We start from the raw sequence: 21,233 nt of genomic DNA on the forward strand, positions 1-21,233 counted from the left end.
ATTGTTTGGGAAAAAAACATTTTTTGGTTCTTCAGCATTCACATTTAAAATGCTAAAAGCCAATTAACCACCAGCTTTTTTTAATGGGATCTATTATATATCTTTTCGGATATGTAAAGTATGCAAAACTTGCAAAAAAAAATTTTCCTTTTCGTAAAGAAAGTAGCAAACATTTGGTAACAATGAAAATGCTTTTTTTATTTTTTTTTTAAGTTTGCCAATTATTGATTAAACAAAGATTTAGAGCTCATTATCTTTTTTTTTTTTAATATAATTACATTTTTTCTCAACAAATCTCATCTTCAGAACATGTTTGGATGGGTAAAGCTTCTTAAGCTCAAGAGCTTTAACTCGAGTAGTATTGAAGAAATGGTGGAGAGAGAGTGGAATTATTAGCTTAAAATCTTTGTAAGCAAAGAAAAAAAATCAGAGAAAGTAATATGACTTCATAATGTCCATATGGAATACACACTTTAATTAATATTATACAGTACATAATTAATCCAAAATTTCATGCAAAGTACTATAATGTAGAAGAAATCCAAAGAAAAGTTAAGATTGTAAAGGAGAAGTACCTGTTTGCTCTTCTTCAAATTGGTACGTAATTCAAGAAGCAATTGACTAAATGCAGGCAGCAGAACTCCAAACTTAAAGAGAAATGCTGGTGTAGATTGTAAAAGGGTCAGCAGCATTATCCTAGCATCTATTTATAATCTTGAATCTGAAACAGTAACTTGCCAACCAAGAAATACAATTTTTAAATTTACCAAAATGTATCAAGTAAGTTCAGCTTATATCTTATGTAAGAAGCTATTCAGTTAAAAATTTAACATATTCTAAAAGAGTACACCCAATCTTTTCCAATATTTGAAGTTTACAAAATAAATATAGCAACTTTCGTACACTGTTTTTGTATATTTGTATTTATCTTCTTATTATAAATTAAAAATTAAATAAATAAATGGATAATGATTTGTCCAAAAAAAAAAAAGGATAATGGCAAATAAAAATGAAAGGGATGAGTGTGGATGAGCATTATAAGAGTATGAAAATTGTATACTAAAAGAAATAAAAATATTTTTGTTTGTATGAGCAAAAAATATATTTGGATTTAAATAAATCAAACTTAAATGGCAGTTTTGTAAATCTTGTTGAAATAAAGGGGTGTTATATGTAGTGAGACTCCTTTAGGAGTAGGAAACTTGACAGAAGTAAGCAAAGCGGTTCGTTTTGCTGGGGAGAGAGCACCGCGTGCTCCGACCCACCCGCTTTGTCAGAGTGTGGTCCCGCGGGTCTTTAGGAATTGACACGTAATGCTTTGGGACACCTGGTGCAAAATTACTGTTCCTCGGGTGGGACCCACGCTACGTCATGTGCTTCGTAACGCTCTCCCGCTTGTTTTTGTGGTTTGTAAAACTTGTGGTTGCTTTTCTTAGCAAAGAATTATTCAACTCTTATCTTCCACTTTGGCACTCACATCCATTTTCGATCTAGAATATACCACATCCATTACAAGGAAAAAAAAAAAAAAAAGATACGGATTTTATTCTTCTTTTTTGTTTCATTCGATCGTCTCTATCAAAGAACAAGTCATTATTGTGAAATACAAAGTTTTTTTTTGGCCCGGTTGTGAAATACAGAGTTAATAATTGAGCTTTAATTAGATAATTAATGCACTTTTATTTACGTCATTACCAGAATTCAACTTTTACCCTCATTTTCTTTTAAATCAAGATGGTGCTTGTAGCACTACTCTATACCATATATACATAGTGGTGGATCCATAAATCAACTGTTATGAGATTAAGAAGCTTACGTGACTCACCATTTCTTTCCCTTCCTCTAGTCTTTTGTTCTCTTTTAGACATTTACACAAACAGCTTGCTTGCATTCTTGCCCCTGCACCTGCCATCAAGACCCAAGCTTCATAGGGTCAAAATTTTTCCTTAAGCCCAGCACTCCTGAGTTCATGGGGTCAATTGACCCTATTGTGACCCTATCCTGCATCTGCTAATGTATACACACATAAAATTTATAATATACGGTTAAAATTAAAAATCAAGTAAAAACAAGTATAGATCCGAATCCATTTATTAGAGGATTTGTATTCTTTGCTATACTTGTTTCAATTCTAGCTATTAATGGAGAGATGTATGGTATAAAAAAAAAATTAAAAAAAAATCTTTGATCTTTTGAATATTAAGGTACAATTTTAAGATGAATGCGAAGTTTGTAATGGCCAATGTGAACAATTTCGCCGACTAGCTATATATATCACCAATGCATTTGAATAATATCAAATACATGGAGGCCTACAATGATAGTTATCATTCATACCCATTAAGTGTGATGCATGTATTTTTCACGAAAGAGGAAGAGGGTGAGGACTAAAATGTCATAAATCAAGTTTATAAATCAAGTTATCATTCATACCCATTCAGTGTGATGCATGTATCTTGTTTCTAAGGTACCCTGTTAGAGCAACCAAATAGTTGAAGGATTATTTTAAGTTTTAAATAGCCACTTTTATAATAATGGTCTCTCTCTCTCTCTCTCTCTCTCTCTCTCTCTCTCTATTAGCTAATTTAAATATTTTATTATCATTTAAGTTTGAAAAAAGGTGACAAATACCAAAAATATATGTGAATGCTCAAACACATAACTGGATGGAGAAACTGTTGTAGTGAGTAAGAATGTAAGATTAGGTCCAATGCCAAGAGATAGAAGAGAAGAAAAGCGATGGAAAGAAAGAGACGGAGAGAAGTGGTCGGCTGTTAACTAACTGGTTATAGGGAGTCGATAATGAGAAGCGAGGGGATGTTGTCAGAAATAAGTGGGGTTGGATGTTGTTAGGTGTTGTTTTGTTTTTTTTATATTAAGGAGGGTAGAGTCGAACTTATGACCTCTTTCAATATTAAGAAGAAACATACTACTAAACTAGTAACTAAGTTGATTTTGTTAAGTCTTATTTTACAATTTATTTTATTTTAGTCAAGATAAAATGAAAATGCCTGAAAAAAAAAAAAACACAAAAAATAAAGAGTAGGCATAGTGAGAAATTAAAATGAGTGCTTTCTTTTTTTGTTATGTTAAAGAGAATCAAACACTGGACTAATTCTAATGGCACCGTCACTCTTCTCACAACTTAGACTAAGCCCAAAGCTTAACCAAGGCTCTTGACCAAAGAAAAGAAGCTTAATTACCAAAAGCTTTATTTATATTCTGCTTCAGAAAAAAAAGCTTTATTTTTATGATCTTTTCACCCAACTTCCCCATTAAATAAGAAAGAATAAAAAAGAAAGTGGCATATCCATATGAGGGGTCACATGTCATGAGACTAACTCAATTATGACCATACTTAATTACGAACACATTGATTAGATTAAAGAATGGTAGTAAACAGCTCATGATTTGGATAAATTAATGGCTCCCACAAAAGACCAATCCCTTGTCAGTTGTCACCAGACTCACCACCAATGTACTCCCGTGATGTGAGATGTCTACAGCCCACAGTAATGCCAATACGCCAACTCTGTGTCACGAGCTTTAACAATGTAAATGGGCTGTTTCAAGCTTATGCACATTTTTTCCCCCGTTCAGAACTATTATACCCAATTTCGAGTTATATTCAAGGTTTAATGTTTAATATTTATATTAAAAAAATAATTAAATAAAAACTTAAACAATGTCATTTTAGACCATATTATAACACGAAATATTAACAAAGGATTTTTTTTTTTTTTAGTTGAGGGATGAGAGATTAAATTTAGGTGCATTGTGAGTAATTATACGGCTTTTCTAACTAAACTACCCAACAACTATAATATTAACTAAAAATTTAAACTCTACGTCTTAAAATATTGAGAGTTAGAATCTTGCATCAGAAATTCTAGACCTTACATAATAATGTATATATAAGGTCATGGGCATTTTCACTTGAGTGTTAATTAGTTTTGAGTTTAATGTTTTAACATGATATCATAGTAAGAAATCCTGAGTTTGAGTCCGTGCAATTGCATCCTCACAATTTAAGTTGAATTCTACATGTTGAGCTCTAATGACGGATTGAGACCGGCCATATGTAAAGGGGAGTGTTGGAATATAAAATAATTGTTGATCCACATCCTAACATCTTATTAGCTTTAACTTTTGGGAACAGTGCTAATTAAACTAACAAACGTTATCATGGTACCAAAACGAACAATTAATTCACGTGTCAGGTTCAACGGCCACATATGCTCCGCGTCATTCAATATAATTGATTCGCATATTTAGCTTAGTTTTGCCAAATGTGAGGAGCGTATTGTGTTAGGATTGCTGAGAAAATGAGAGTAAGAGAGGGGAGAGAGAGTAGGAAAAATCTAAAGAGACTACATTGCTTCATGTAAGTCTTATAGAGGGAGAGGACATGACTTCATATACTCTTAGTAACTAACTGTAACAGTCAAACTTATTAACTACTAACTCATACACTAACAGCCCCCTCAAGCTCATGATAGGGAACCTAGCATGAGATTGTCTTTAGTTCCTTAGTGGCTACAAAAGGTGTTGGAAACAAGTTCAAACAAGTGCACAAAGGTTGCCACCAAGCCTGATTCAATCCACTCTTCATGCTGCTAATTTGAGTTGATACAAAGCAGCAAAACTGAAGTTGTTGATCATGGGTACCAGAAATGCAGTTGTTGTTTCAAGGCCCACACTTCATGGACTTCCAAGGCCCAGTATACCATATGCTAAAGGATGCAGCCAAGGGACCAGATGTCTAATGGCTGAACCCACTTGATTGTGTTTTCTTCTGCTTCACTTTCGATCATTGCACATGATTGGTTGTTGCTGCAAGCTACATTGCAGATTTGACTAAGGTGTAGTTACAGCAGTGCATTCACATCAACAGCTTTAGGAAGTTTTGCAAAGGATGCTGCAGATTGTGCTTGATGACATCAACCATAGAGAAACCGAGTCGGCCATTGCAAATTTGCAATGATCCAGAAGCCAGTCAACTCACACCAGAGTGAAACTCCAAATGACAAACAGAGAAAACCCCATCACTCTTGGCATCCATTAGGTGACTTTCAGACTGTCAGTCCTACCCATTGAACAAAACAAAATGGGTATTCAAAGAATCCAAATTTCAATAGATGGGTATCCAAGGAATAGAGAAAATGTCAAGAACCAAGAATTGGGGCTGGGTTGAAAAATGGGGAACTTACTGAAAGGATATCCAAATGGACAGATAAAAGAAGAACAAGAAATGCAAATCGAAATACTGAATTGGGATTTCATAATTTGTCAAAATCAAAGAATAAGAAAGATAGGAATCAAAGAAAGAAGAAAATTTTAGAATCAAGAATTGGGGTTTTGGTTTCAGGTTGTAGAAATTGACAAGAAATGTTGAGAATCGAGGAAAGTGCAAAAGAATGAAGATACGAAGATTCCAAGAATCGAAGATTATAGCAAGAATTTGAGAAGAATCGAAGACCCCATACAGAGAATTAAAGAAGAATAGGAAGATACGAAGAACCAAATCCAGAAACGAAGGAAGAAATTGAAGAAACGAAGAGAGATAAAAATTGAAGCACCTGGATTAAAGAAACGAAGAGAAATGGAAGATACGAAGCAGAGAAGTGAGATACGAAGAACCTAAGAAGAAGAAGATGACAAAGACATCGAAGCTTGAAGGATCGTCAATGGCGCTAGCCGATGGCTCTGATACCATGTTAGGATTGCTGAGAAAATGAGAGTAAGAGAGGGGAGAGAGAGTAGGAAAAATCTAAAGAGACTACATTGCTTCATGTAAGTCTTATAGAGGGAGAGGACATGACTTCATATACTCTTAGTAACTAACTGTAACAGTCAAACTTATTAACTACTAACTCATACACTAAATGTGAGGAGCGTATTGAACATAAAAATCTCACATTCATTTTCATCAATCCTTACATCACAATATATAATATCGTGAGCCTTTTCACCGTGTCCATTAACCTTGGGTTGGATGTTCTCCATGGTAATAAAGAAATCCACATGTTCGTCGACCTAGTGTTGTGCCACAAGTGTTCCAAGTTATCCAATATAATCCGACTATATAGATGTGTTAAAATTTCACGTTAGAAATTCTAAATTTTTGCGTTAGTTTTGAATTAGATGCTCAACCTTAACATAAAATAACCAATCAATTAATTAATAATCGGATATATAAAACCGCCTACCACAAACTGAATGCAGGTACAAAAACAGTGTAAGAGTAAGACAACCCACCAATCCCATACATTGGCTTGCTATATAAGGCCAAAGCCACAAACCCATCTCTCACACTTCACTGCATTCAATTCCCAAAGAAATCAAGAGTGGTATAAGCTAGCAGTGAGAGAAAGATCGAGAGAGACATGGAATCAGCATACAAAAAGCTTGTGTTTGTAGCTTTGCTTTTGGCAACATTAGCCATTGGGTCCGAGGCCCTGTTTGGCAGTGGCCAGAAGGGTATTTGCGGCATTTCAAAAGAGGGTCTGACTGCATGCCAGGCATCAGTGAGTGGGTTGAACCCAGTGCCCCCCTCGGCTTTGTGTTGCTCAGCTCTTTCCTTCGCTGACTTCCATTGCCTTTGCTTTTTCAAGGGCTCAAATCTTCTCACTGCCTATGGAGTCGATCCCAACCTTGCCATGCAGCTTCCTGCCAAATGCAATCTTGGCCAGTCCATCCATTGCTAATTAGTTAAGAATATGGCCTACAACACATTGTGTTGTATTGCAGCTTGTGTTTTAATTTGATTTAGTTGGGTGTGCATGGCTAGCTAGTACTGTTCCTTAAGCTATTTGAGTGTGTACTAGCTAGCTGCTTGTTGTAATTTGTTTTTGTTTTGCTTTTTCCATCTGCGAGGTGTCTTTTGCTTTTTAGGTTTGATGTAATGTTGATTGAATTGCCCTTGTAATAATGTGTTTGTCTTGTTTATTTCATTGAACTTCATGGCCTCAACACTACGTTATTATTATTTTTTGTTTTTAGAAGGGAGGCCAAAGGAGGAGGTGCATCGGATTCAAACTCCAGCCTCAAATGTAGGGATAAATGTTTTCAACCACTAGAGTTACAATATTCTATGATACTATAACTCATTTGAACTTTTGCTCTTAAGTAGAGCTACAATATTCTATAATACTAAAACTCATTTAAACACGGACCATGCAGGTCTTTTTCTATAACCAAAAATAAAAATCATATCAATGTTACTTTTAAGTTACATGTTAACCATCACTTCTAGTAAGAGTTTAATATAACTGAACTTTTTTATGAGATGAAAATTAACATCACTAGACAAAATGGTTATTGATCTGATCATGTTGCCTTGGCTGCATGTTAATACAACTAAAAATTAAATGAATATGTTAATCAACTAATTATTAGTCTAATAGTATTTCTCTCTACAATGTTAGAGAGGTCCCAATTTTGAATCTATCTCTCCCACATAAAAGAAAAAAGAAAAAAATATGTAAGAGTACGTGATAAGATACCAATACAAATCTCAAATATTAAATGATTTGATAGTGTTTCATTTTTCTTTATACATATCTGAACTCACTTTGAAGATCATTTATTTTCAACAACTAAAACATGTACCCTATTCAAAGAAGTAGATAAAACAATGTAAACTTGTTATGGGTGGTTGACCTAGGGGTGACACTCTCTGCTGGTGGGTCATTTTCACAGCGTATCATTTCACATTTGTGTTAAATACTAGTCAATCATAACTTAACCCGGCCATTCAATTAATTGTGTTCAATAACTCAACCCTAAAAATTATTTGTGTTCAAGTTGACCAATATATCTTGTGAACTAAAAACTTAACATAATTTCCTTCATTTTTAAACCAAAGCTATCACTTATGCATATATAACTTATAAAACAAAAAACTATTTAATCATGATACTACGAAAACCATAAATAAATAAAAACTATATTATTATACAATGACCGATATAATACATATTAAAAAATGAAAAAAATTACTCATTTTCTCTTCGTACGACTAATTAAACGCATTATTCAAGTCCGAAATGGGCTTGTCGAATTCGGTGGATTGGTACTTCACCAGCCTATCATTGGGCTTGTGGCTTATAGGATTTGATAAGGCCGATTGTTATTCTAAGCCCATAATGCCTAGGGGTTCAAAGTGTAATTTTTCAGAATAATTAGGCGCATAAAGGAATACAACAAAACTTAAGGACCAAACATGCAAAAGGGACTAGGGTTTCCTCTCATATGTGTACAAGCAAATGAGTATAAATATATAGAGCAGCCAGGCAAAACCAAAACCCAAAACCCAACAAAACCCTGCACTCCATCTTCAAGCTAGCTTGGTTCCCAATCTTCAAGTACAGATGATATGTTATGCCATTTTGTTTTGGTCTGTGTTCTATAATTCCATTAATAAGTCCTCATGTAGATTTTTTTCTTCTTTTCTTTATTGTTGAGTGGTGCCTTCATTAATCCCAGATAAGCTTTGTATTGGTGCTTATCTGATTCATAGGAGGCCAAAAACAACTCTGGAAGTTTCGCTGATAAATGCCTATTTTCTTAATTATCAGAAGGCGTTTACTAGTAACTTTGCCATACATAAACTCAATTGGATTCTATTTCTTTTTATTTTTGGTTTTTTCTTTTTGTGCTGGTTGGGGGGGAGTTGCCAAACTTTAGGCTCTCAAAGAAACAGAAAAAATTACTTTAAGATGACCATATGATAATCATAGTCTGGTACTATTGATTTAAGATGTAATCCTTTTCTGGGGTATTGGAAATTTTTCGAAATGTCATAGATAAGGGCTTGTGCTTCAACATTCAAATTTCTTGTTTGGTTGTTTATAAATGAACAGTGGACTAGAATGAAATAAGGATAAGAACATTCAGCGTGTAAAGTAATCACTCCCATTAGCATCAACCTCAACAGAAATCATCCAAATCCAAGTCTTTAATTGTTAGCAAAGAAATTCAAGTTGTTAATACTGGTATATCATTTACATCAAGACATTCATGATATGCTTAAGGTGTAAAAAAGAAAAAAAATAAAAACAAAAGCAAAAGGTTCAATATAAAATATGTACAAGAAAAAGGTTATACACTTATACAATCAGTTGAATTATTTTGGAGGCTAAAAAAAAAAAAATTGTGAAAAATAAAGGATGTAGGCTCCTCTAAACAAAACGACCCAGCAGCAAAGCTAGAAACAACTAATATAGGGGCTAACTAACAAAGGCTAAACAAGTTACAAAAATGTTGCAAGAAGTTGCAAATTTACAAGTTAATGGACGGTCTTTTTTTACTTTCTTTTATCCAGTGACTCTCCCATAGTAGAGAGAGAATACCACTAAAATAACAGTTACACCAAACTACACTAATTGATATTGCAACTGCTCTGAGAATAAAGCAAAAGACGAGCATAAAAAAAACCAACATACATAATACTTTGGATGTCATACTGCGCATGAGCTATCCGACTTTATTTATTTTACTTTGGAATAGTAAAATACTTTGGACAGGTAGCACTGTAATACACTGTTAATGGGCAGGAAATTGTATTCATGACACAATTGTCAAATTGTTAACTATTTTCTTTCCACTAATTAAATAAAGGTAAGTGCATTTGGCAATTACCAATCTCAAGTCTTTACTAGTTCCAATAACAATCTTGAGTCTTTCCCATGTTTACTAAACATGAGAATAGAAGTGGAGAGTTGGTTTTACTACTTAGATGTTTAACAAGTACAACCATAAAAGATAACTTATAAATGTTAACCATCCTTTTTTGGTTACAATGTTGACCATCTTTCAAAACACTGACATACCTGCTATAGTTAAATCAAAATTAATTAACCAATTTTTTCGAATTTCACAACTATATTAATGCAGGTCTTCGAATATGCCCCTTCTTTTGGCAAATAGGATATTCTCTCTCTTTCAAACCCAGTAATTTAAAGGGGAATGCAGTTTTACATAGGCAACTTTTAGAGGGGAGGATGATGGTGTCTATTAACTGGATTAACAAAAACTCAAAAAAAGCATGGGATGATTATAGCAGTGACATTTAATTCAACCACTTAATGACATAATGCGTCCATAAAATAAAAATTGTCTGCGTAATGCTGTTTCCTAATCAAAATTTTCGTTATGAAAGCTAAGCTCTTAATCCCAGCAGTATATGTCTTTCCCCTACAATTGTTCTACAGCTACTTGTTGTAAAGGTGGACAACTGTGAAGATGAAGAAGCCTGTCATCTGCATCATAATCCAAATATTATGTTATCAGAATAGTTCAAGTAAATTTTTAAGAAAGCTAATATCATACTCAATAATTTATGACAATATAGCTTATGACACCAATATATGAGAATCCTGGGCTTATTTCCTTTGTCATGGAAAACTTCGAACATGGATAGTTCTTAGGAGTGAAGCTTGAGATCAGTGTGAATTGAAAGAATGCTAGACCGACACTAATGACAGGGCCAAGACGGGAGATGCTCTTCAGACCATCAAAAGAGAGTTGGACAACATTACAGGGCAAAAATGTATACAAGATAAAATATAGTAAAAAAATAAACAAGCCAAGTTTGAATGGCAAGGGATCCCGCAATCCGGGTTCCAATCTAAGAAGCTCGTTGTATCTCTATTATGACATATAATGGAAACCAATTCCGGAGAGAAAAGAGAGTTACCATAGAAAATGCTGCTCCATAATAGGGATAAGCTGCTGGTATAAATCTTTCGTATTCATTGTGTCTAAATGGTTGAACAGGAATCTGCAATTTAATATATAAGTTTTTCATTCAGGCAGTGGATAAAGGAGCAATAATCTAAGCCAGAAAACCTGACTCTCACACACAATGCAAGATAGTTTAAAAGTAGCATAATTGGTCTGAGTAATGATGCTATGGTATAAAACATAGGTGGCTGGTTGTTCTATGGTAGATGCTACAATAATTATATTCTTTTTTTTTCTTTTCTCCCCATTCAAATACCTATACTAATTGCACTGTTTAATTCTGTGAGAAAAATGGTGGAAAACTCAAATTTAAAGAATCCTGAAGTTGAGTACTTTGAATATTTGAACGAATTCAAATGTTATTCTTTTCAAAAGTACTTGATTCAAATATTATTTATAGTCAAAATATATATTTTCAATAACTTATGAAGCTTCAAGACTGTAGTATGAATGTTCAATTTACTTCTGAAGCCTATGAAGGCATCCATTGCGCTGAAGGGTAAACATAGATAAAAGTTTCTATGTGCAGCATCTTCTCTTAACAAGTTACAAGATACATCAACACAATCTAACATTTCTTACCTGCTTTGCTAGAGATAAACCTGTGTAGCCAAGCCTATGGTACTCAACCTTGAACTGGAAAACCCCATAAACATCTGGAACCTTAAATGCTGTAAAAAAACGACCCTGCAATACAAAATAATTTTAAGAAAGGGTGTTTACAGAAAGTCTGCAGTAAAATGCCGTGCATTACCTTCTGATCAGTCGATAAGGTTTTCAGAACATAGGGACTCATCATGTAAAACTGCACTTGAACGTCATCAGCAACATATGGTTCCCAACTGTTTCCATGCCATTCATAAATCTCGACAGAATATTCCTTCAATTGTGATTAAAGTGTCAGATGCTAAAAACTTTACTTGTTTGCTTTTTTTTTTTTGGGGGAATATTATCAACACCATAAGCAAAAATTACCAAGTCATCGTTGATCCTGTAAATTGCAGGTTCATCTGCTTCCCCAACTTTGTGGTGTCTTACATTCACAGCCTACAGATAAAAACATGTTTTAATAAGGTGAGCATCCAGCAAAGCCCAAATAATACTTACCGATGGCAAAAATGAAGCCATTAGATGAGTTAATCCTCCAATCAACAGGCCACATCTAATATCTCTTACTTTCATCCATTTTTCATTTTTACTTCTATTCAAGCCTTCATTAAATAAACTTATAATATCCTGACTACAAGACAACTTTTGCCTCACCTTGAGATGACCTCTTTCGTGAAAAACCCATTTACTAAGTTCTGTCAGAAACTGCTCATTGGCCGATTTCTCATGCCTGTTATCACAAAGTAAGTTTCTTATTAAATTCTTCCTCCAATGAAAACTTTTATGCGGTATTAAGAGATATACCAATACACTCATTCAAAAATGCACAAGTTATCCATAAAAAGTAGGCATTTTGTACAGCTACATTTATATCTTATATATATGCTTGTGATCCTTTCTCCAGTATGCATATTTCTACTGTGTCTAAATTGTCTATTCGTAGAATCACTCACTTCTTTGGGCTCCCAGCCTTCTGCACCCCAGATCTGAAAAATCTGAAAAGACAACCAAATTTTGTCAGCCAAAAGACTCAAAATGAACATAAAATAAGGGAACCTCATTTAGCTGGAACCTTCACATACCGGTCACTGAACATGCTTAATGAACCAGAGATCAAAACCCGAGCATTGTTTCTTGCCTAAAACAAAATAAACAAGAACACAAGAAAACTGTTGGAGAAAATATAATGGTACAATAAATGCACTTACATTCATCCACTAAAAGGCATCAAAGGAAATATACTTCATTTACAGATATATCCACTCAAGTATTCACTAATTTAGTATCTTTTATGAAATTATACATTTGGAACTAGACATTATAGAGCCACATCTTGACAGTGAAGATCAGACAGTAAGGTCCATTTCCAATAGCTACGGTATTTAGAGAAAAGTCACTGGCCTCAGAGGCAAAAGAGAATGCAGAAAATAATTGAAGCGGTTATGAGAAAAAAGTTGGATTCTCTATACTGTTTGCTGGAAGTAGTTCTGTAATTGAAATTACTCCCATGCTTCCCTTCCAGGGAAAAAAAAAAGGAAAGAGAGAGAGAGAGGTATTCTCATGTTTAACAAGAAAATATAATGAAGCAAATAATAAGTTGTAACTTTTCACAATATCTTCAATATCATTTCCTCTTCACACCAAAATGACTTTTCTAAAATAAAGCATAAATCAACTCATAAACAAGGGAAACCATATGAGTATTACAAAAGTAATCGGCAGCGTGATGTAGCAAAATAAGAGAGGAAACAGGCAGTAAAGTCAACATACTTGCACAACTGAGACTAAAGATATAGCAGATCCAGTGAGCGATGGAGGAGTTGACAGCTTGCTCTTGGGGTTAGCAGAATATGCTGAAGGTGAAGCTGACAGAACTTTCAGAACCTAAAATGATGCATATATCAACATGCAAAGGTGTGGGTTAAAAGTATAGAAAAAGCAAAACTAAACGATCATAGTTGAATAACTTTAATTAGAACAAAGGTTCATTCTCTTAGTTGTTACAATGCATAAAAATAAAAAAATTGAAAAATCTTACCAGGCTATTTTCAGAATTAACTGTATGGCCAATCCCCTGGAAAAGTACAGGAGCCTGTGGCAGAATCACCGAAGGAAACAATATCAGAGACTAAGGCTATAATTTTCACTGCCATTTACTAATTGTGTGCATTGAACTTTGCCTCTAATTGCAACCACTGCCTCTATACTTACAAATGCTCAAAAAATTGGCATAAATTATTATTGGATACAAGGACATAAATGATGAATGACTTGAGAAAAAAAAGTCATGACCTAAAGGTGGCCAGGCCAGTAAGCACATAATTGAGCGAAAGCATAAAATAAAAAACAAGTTTAGAAATTTAGTAGAGTTCGAGACCATTTCCCATATAATTTTTTTTTAAAAGAACAAGTAGAAATTCAAGACACTTCATACAGGAAATTAAGTGAGTTGGAAACAATGAAAGAAAAAAATTATTTCCCTGTAGAAGAAAAGGAAAAAGAACAAGCAGAAATTCAGAACATTTCATAAAGAAATCAAGTTAGCTAGAAACAATATTCTGTAAATACTACCAATTGAATACATATGTGCAAAATTTTTACATAATTTAAATGGATAACCATTATGAACATCGTCAGGAATAGCGCTTGCCTCAATTTTCTTGCTTCCCAAAATTATGTCAGACTTAATGAAATCTTCACTAGCTATCAATGTATGATCTCCTTCAGTGTCTGAAACTGCATAGCTTGTGTGATCTATGACCATAGCCGCAGCGTCCTGTACCCAAATACATTAATTCATTAATCAAGCTTAAAACGCTGGATGAAAAGATAAGACCTAGAGAAACATGTATGAGTTCGAGGGAAGGAGATAAATATTGGGTGTCACTAAACCCTGTAGAATACTTTATGAAACGAGAGAAGTAACAGAACTTATAGCCAAAACGGCTATTTCAACAGTGGCATCCAAAATGCCTATACAAATTCATTTTTTCAGGATAGGAATATAGTACAAGTGAGTTTTTTTTTTCTTTGACAAACAGCATTCTTTTCCTTTTATAATTCGATTTGCATCATATAAGCAGATAAAAAAATGACATGATACAACATCAAAGTCATATGAGTGTAGTGTAAGACAGGGCGGCATGAGAAATGGTGTGTACTCAAATCATAGAAGCTAGTAATTGACTACATGCTCATATTAGTGATGTTATTCTTGCTGTCATTATGGAAGCAGCACCAAATACACACTCTAGAAAGATCAGAAGTTGTTCGTAAAGAACTCAAATGTGATCATGTTTGATAACACAATCTGACGAAGACGCGGCAGCTATTATTGAATTTTTATAATTTAATTTAAACCGTTTTGATTTACATTTTGGATTAGAATCAAAGTAAATTTCATTGCAAATAAAATTTGATGCTTCAACAGAAGTACATATCATGAGACATGAAGCAATGCATGCATACTGGACAGAACAACTAAAAGGAAATTCTAGAAAAAAAGAGAAAGTAAGAAAAGATAGAAAACAAATAATTCATATAGTAACCAATGCAAATGTTTAGAGGCTTATACCAACCTCATCAAAATCAACTCCGCACTCAACAGAAATTTGTCGGATCAAATCAGATGCATTAGCATCAGCTGTAATAATCAAATCATGACCCGTATCCACAAAATCCAGTATAGCAGCTAGGTCAATGGATCCACCAAAACCTGTATTACATGATAAATAGCATTATAAATAAAGTTTCTCGGAATCCCCAAATTCATGTATTGTAACAATTGGGAATTCCATGTTAACATAAGTTAATATTAAATATTCAAACTTCAACATTTTAGACCTATGAGAAAACCAAAACCCCTAGTCAACTAAGACTTACACAAAACCATATCAACTGATTAAAGTTATCATTTTTCCACAATTTTCTCAGAACCCAAACAAGCATTTTACTCCAAATCATTAACCCAACGAAGCATTTGCAAAGAGAGAGACTTACGATCGACCGTTGGAGAAAAGAGAACCAAGGCGTCGTATAAATACTGGCCGTATCTCTGCAAACCGATCTTGGGATCATCAGCGAGCTTGAAATCGAGCTCGAAGCCTCGAGATTGGAGGGACTTGAAGAACAAGGAGTGCGAGGATTTGATGGCGAGGTCGTCGAGCAAGACGAGGACTCGGCGATCGGTTGGGTGGTCGGGCGAGAAGGAGTGGGTGAGAAATGGAAGAAGGGTTAGGGCTACGAAGGTGAGGACGAGCTTCATCATGGTGGACGCAGTAGGCACAGAGAGACTGCGAGGACTGCTACTCGGCTTTGGCTCAGATCGAAAACTAGTGTGGACTGTGGCACTGTGGACGGGTTGGGTGACTTTTCATAAATAAAAAAAGGCTATTAATTTTTTTTTTTTTTCTTACAAACTTATATGACACAAGTACAAGACTCACTAACACAATATAAACAACTAGAATTAAGGACAAATGGAGAACTTAAAAATTATTTTTATAATAAATTATTCATAAACTCAGTTTTTGAAATATTTTTAACTAAAAACTCAACTAAATAAAAAATTAAGTTTCAGCTCACTATATCCATGTAGGCAGATGTGAAGCAGGAAAACTACATTATCGAGCGCTCAACAGGCCACTGAAGGCTCGGCAAGGCAAGCGCTCTATTTATAGTACAGAGCGCTCAGTGCTTACAGATGCATTTTTTTTGCTTGCAGATGCATTTTTTTTCTTGCGAATGTAGGTTAGCCTGCAAATGTGGGTTGCATCTGCAAGCACCGAGCGTTAGGTAATGCCCACCAAGCACTCAGTGGACAGTTTGAGTTTTTATTTAAGTTTTAGACCGACTGGGGTTTGGCTTAAAAAAATTTTCTCATTTTGAGCTTTTAATTAAAGGACCCTTATTTTTATGATTTTGTTAACATCATGATCGAAGTGAATTTTTATTTTAAGAGAAATGTATGAGTGATATGTTTGATTCAATAAAAAGAACTTAATTCACAAAACATATGATCAATATGAAAACGATACATGTAATAAATCTACCAAATAGTCTACCTTATTTGTAGCTTCATCTTTCATAAGGAGAGACAAACATATGTAAATAGTAAGCTCATACCAACCTACTGGTTAACATGATAAGTGGGGAAGATGGTTCAAACTTTTAAACCCGAGACCCTCTGAAACCAGCGCGTCGATGTCATGTTAAACAACCACTAGACCTCACCAACTAGCTATTGATCTAGTGGTATTTCTCTTCACAATGTTGGAAGAAGTCCCAAATTTGACTTCTCCTACCCCATATAAAAAGAAAACAACCACTAGACCTCAAAAACTTAAATTGTTAGAAAGTGAGTAAACTTTGTATATCAGTTAACTACGATGAAGAAGTTCGGTTGTTTTTTTTCTTTTGTTGGATTCTATGATGTAAGTGGAGCAACGTTTTGCATGGTCAATCTCATTTAGATCCAAAGTTTGTATCCCTACAATTGCAACAAAAACCTTCCATTTAAGTTGAATTTCACATTTTAGGCTATAATGGTGGAAAGGAACCCATATGTGAGGGAGTATGTTAAATTATAAAACAATTGTTGGCCCACATCCTAATAGTTTAAACTTTTAAGATTAATGGTAAAGTAGCAACTATATCATGATATCAAAGTGGGAAATTCTAAGTTTGAATCATACAATAGCAAGAAATTAGCTAGGAGTCATCGCTATGTCGGGCCTGAAATTATCAGGTTCTGGATGGGCGTGGATAAGGCTTAGTCGGGCTTCGAAACCGTGCTGCTCGCCCAAAAAGGCCAAGCTAGACCAATGGTGTCAAACGGGCCATGTCATGTCGGCTTAACCCACTGAATCTTGGTCTATTTGTGCTTCGTGTTGTGCTTATGTTGACCCATTTAATATTCGTGTTATACTCTTGTTGTCCTAGATAGTTAAGACCTAGGTTAGGCATGACCCACAACTCATTCGCACCTGTGTCGTGTTCGTATTGTGCTTAAACAAGCTCTTTTTTTATTTATTTTTTTTATTTCAAAGTTGGAAACTTATCTTATGTTATGTTTTTTTACTTATAATTAAATATTACCATATTTTTACTTGGAAAATTTCAGTTTTCTTGTTGAAATCCTTTTAAAAAGAAAAGGAAAATATTAAATGAGTCGTGCCTATTGGGCCAATTTCGTGTTTGTGTTTGTATCATACTAATTGGCTTATGTCGTGCTTGGTGGGCTAAAAATTTTGGTCCGACTTGACCCATTTACTTGTTTTGTGTCGTATCAGCTCGACATGTTTCGTGTCGTACGTGCCTTGCTCATTTTAATTATGTTGTGCACTTGCCATGCTTGTGTTGGCCCCACCCATTTAACACCGCTAAGCTGCACTAGCCCAATTGGGCTTCTTTATGGGCTTAAATATGTTTATAGTATATAAAAACTTGTGCCATTATAAATTATATGTATAAATTAATAATATATATTTGGGTGGGCTCGAGGCGGGCCTGGACAGGTTGGATCGCCTCAAGCTCAATTGGGTCAAGCCAAGCAAGGTTTTGGCTTACTAGGTTGGGCAGGCCTGTATCTAGCTTCAACCTTATAAGGCAAATGATGATACCTAAAAAATATTCTTAATTTAAGTTGAATTTCCCATGTAAAGGGATTCTATGGTAGAGAACGACCCATTTGTGAAGGAATTAATATTAAAAGTATAAATCAATTGTTAGCCCACATTTTAACAGCTTATGTATTTGGAAATAGTGGTAAATCAACAAATTTTATCACTCATTACCCCAACCTAACTCACATATCAAAGAGTCCCTAATTTTCTCAAGGAATACAAACAAGCATTAGCAAACCAACATTAGGAGTGGGCATTTAAGCGACAAAACCAATGCATAAAGCTAGCCAAGCCAAAATAATTATCCATTGGGTGGGCTACCTAGTAATCTAGTATACATGAAAAAAAACCATGTCTAATTAGGAGTTTGCGTCATCCCAATTCAATCATTAATTAGAATATAAACTTGTTCAATGACATGCTTATTTGCACACTTGGAATATACAAAATGTATATATATATATATATATTGATGAGAATGGTGAATAGGCTTATGTCATTGTCACTTGAAAAGATGGTTACCATGCCCACTTCTATAACTAACCTTGCAAGTAGACAAAATAGAACTCGGGAAAGTTGTACCATTTTTTCTTTTGTAAATTTTTTTATAAATCAAATCAGACACAGTGGTTGCCATGTATACCTCACAAGCAACCTCATCTTTCACGTGGAGAGACAAACATATGTAAATAGGAAGAGTATCCTCATTTTACTGGTTATGATAAATGATAAGTGAGCATGAAGGTTCAAACTTTTAAACCCAAGACCTTGTGGCCGGAACCAGAACGCCAATACCATGTTAAACAAACACAAGACCTAAAAAACTTAAACTGTTAGAAAATGAGTCAACAATGTATATCAAGCTAGCTAACATGAAGAAGTTCAATTGTTTGCTTTCCTTTGTTGGATTCTATGGAGCGAGTGGAGTAACGTTTTTCATGGTCAATCTCATCTAGATCCTAAGTTTGAATCCCTACAATTGTACCAAAACCATTCCATTTAAGTTGTGTGCACATTTTGGGCTCTAATGATAGGGAGAGACCGGGGATATGATAAAGTGGTAAAACAATTGTTGGTCCACATTCTAATATCTCAAGCTCTTTAGAATAATGGTAAACTAACAAACTATATCATGATATCAAAGTGAGAGATTCTAAGTTCAAATCCCTTCAATTGCAAGAAAACTAGGGGTCATCATCGTGTCTTGCTCAAACGATCCTTTATTATTATTATTATTTTTTTAGTTATCTTATGTTATTTTTTCTTTCTTATAATTAAACATTAATAGGTTTATTCTTGAAGAGTTGAATTTACTTATTGGAAAGTTTTTTTCTTTTTTTAATATAAGCAAAATATAATGTTAAATGAGGCATGCCTAGTTCAGGCTCATTTCGTGTTCGTGCTCGTGCTCGTATTGTTCTTAGCATGTGTTATGCTCGTGTCATGTTGTGCCTAATGGATTGAAAATTTCGGCCAGGCCCGGCCTATTCACTTGGTTTGTGCTCTTGTTGTCCCGACCCATTTTGTGCTCATTTTAATCGTGTCGTCCTAGTTTAATCGTGTTGTGCTCATACGGTGCATGTACGTATTAGCTTAACCCATTTGACACCTATAAGCTAGGCTAGCCTAGTTGAACTTAATTTTTGGGCTTAAATATGTTTATAGTGTTGGAAATACTAGCATGAGAATGATTATAATATTATATATTATAGAAAATGCAGCTGAAAGTAACAATTAAAATTTTTCTTATCAAACCCATAACCTATGATACGATCACATGCATATATGGAATTCAAAACATGAACAATAATAAAGACATGCCTTCTTTTGTTCATCAAGGAGCTATGCTTATCTATGGTGGCTTCTTTCTACCTTATGATTCACCTTTAGCACCACAAGAGTCGTGCCTCTAAGTAAAGTCCACAAGGATGTGATCTAAGCAAGGTAGATGAGAGAGATGATCAAGAGTTCTAGCTCTCAATCAAATCTCTTATCTCTCTAGTATGGTCGGCTGCCCTATGTGTGGCTCTGCTATCTTTTCTGCTCTTTCTCAAACTCACAAGAAAGTGAAAGAACAAACTTGAAAGTCAAAACCTTATGCGGACTCACTCGTGTACTTTCTAAGGAGTAAAGGTCTCACATATTCTAATATCTATAATACTCTCTCTTTATCTTAATATTCATTGACATTTTATGTATTAGTTTAGTATATCACATACATTGATTGATATATGAATACATAAAATAAACCTTGCCATTTTGTATATTTATTTAATTAATCCCTAAAACTCCAATTATAAATTAGCTTTTAGGGCATACATCTAACATATAGTATATAAAAATTTGTACAATTGGGCTTATTTCTAGACATGTTAGGCCGGATTGGGTCGCCTAGAGCTCACCGAGCTGCTTAGTATCTCAAATGGAGCTATGTTTTGGCTCGCTAGGTTAGGTAGGCTTGTATCGGGCTTCAAGCTTGTAGGTCAAACGGTGATACCTAAAAATATTTTCAATTCAATCTGAATTTCACATGTCGTACTCTTATGGTGGAAAACGACCCACATATGAGGAGAATTAATATAAAAGTATAAAACAATTGTTAGCCCACATCTTAACAAGCTTACATTTTTTGAAATAGTAATAAATCAACAAATTTTATCATTCATCACCTCAACCTCGATCACATATCAAAGAGTCCATGATTTTCATGAGAATTACAAACAAGCATTAGTACACCAACATTAGGGATGAGCATGTAATCGATAAAAATCGATAATATAAAGCCAACCAAACCAAATCATTTGGGGCAATTTGGTTTGGTTTTATACATAAAAAAGAATTATCAGTTAATAAACCGATTCAAATCGTTATTATAATTCAGTGAGCAATCATTTGAATGAATTGTAAACCGCTGAAATTATATCAAACTAAATATAATTATTTATTATACCTATTGCATGTACATTTCCTCCAATTCTCCCATCCCTTTCCTTCCTCTCTCAATCTCAATCTCCCTCTAGTCGATGCATCCATCTATTTTCTCTCTTCCTAACTTATCATCTCCAGCTTCTTATTTTCTTGATGTTTTTCTCTCATTCATCTTCATCTTTCTCAATCATATTGTTCTTTGTTTAATTATTCGTCCTCCCTACATAAACCTCTCAAACCAATGTTTTGGATGGGTTAAGCATATGATTTGGTCATTTTTGGTTCAGAAAAATCTAAATTAATTAGATTGGTTCAGTTTGTAATTTT

The 21,233-nt window shown here is 34.4% G+C and overlaps 1 protein-coding gene, 1 non-coding gene and 1 pseudogene across 2 annotated transcripts; 2 read left to right on the plus strand and 1 right to left on the minus strand.

Annotated features, from left to right (window-relative positions):
• The first annotated feature begins 6,386 nt into the window (after nucleotides 1-6,386).
• On the plus strand, nucleotides 6,387-6,707 carry LOC147276908 (putative lipid-transfer protein DIR1 pseudogene; annotated as a pseudogene).
• Nucleotides 6,708-8,480: 1,773 nt separating this feature from the next.
• Nucleotides 8,481-8,611, plus strand: LOC147276909 (small nucleolar RNA snoR83). Its single transcript, XR_015124102.1, has one exon. It is a non-coding gene; the product is annotated as a small nucleolar RNA snoR83 (small nucleolar RNA).
• A 1,423-nt stretch (nucleotides 8,612-10,034) lies between these two features.
• DGL1 (dolichyl-diphosphooligosaccharide-protein glycosyltransferase 48kDa subunit family protein) lies at nucleotides 10,035-15,716 on the minus strand. Its single transcript, XM_086253407.1, has 13 exons — nucleotides 15,355-15,716; nucleotides 14,934-15,070; nucleotides 14,006-14,131; nucleotides 13,394-13,447; nucleotides 13,126-13,239; nucleotides 12,438-12,493; nucleotides 12,309-12,350; nucleotides 12,010-12,085; nucleotides 11,722-11,793; nucleotides 11,501-11,626; nucleotides 11,329-11,433; nucleotides 10,700-10,783; nucleotides 10,035-10,262 (listed from the first exon to the last, which is right to left on the minus strand). The coding sequence occupies exons 1-13, from the start codon at nucleotides 15,620-15,622 to the stop codon at nucleotides 10,215-10,217; spliced, it is 1,308 nt and encodes a 435-aa protein (XP_086109533.1). The 5' UTR covers nucleotides 15,623-15,716; the 3' UTR covers nucleotides 10,035-10,214.
• Between the last annotated feature and the right edge of the window lie 5,517 nt (nucleotides 15,717-21,233).

Source organism: Dryas octopetala, chromosome 8, assembly GCF_963921425.1.
Source record: "Dryas octopetala chromosome 8, drDryOcto1.1, whole genome shotgun sequence".
Lineage (NCBI taxonomy): Eukaryota > Viridiplantae > Streptophyta > Magnoliopsida > Rosales > Rosaceae > Dryas > Dryas octopetala.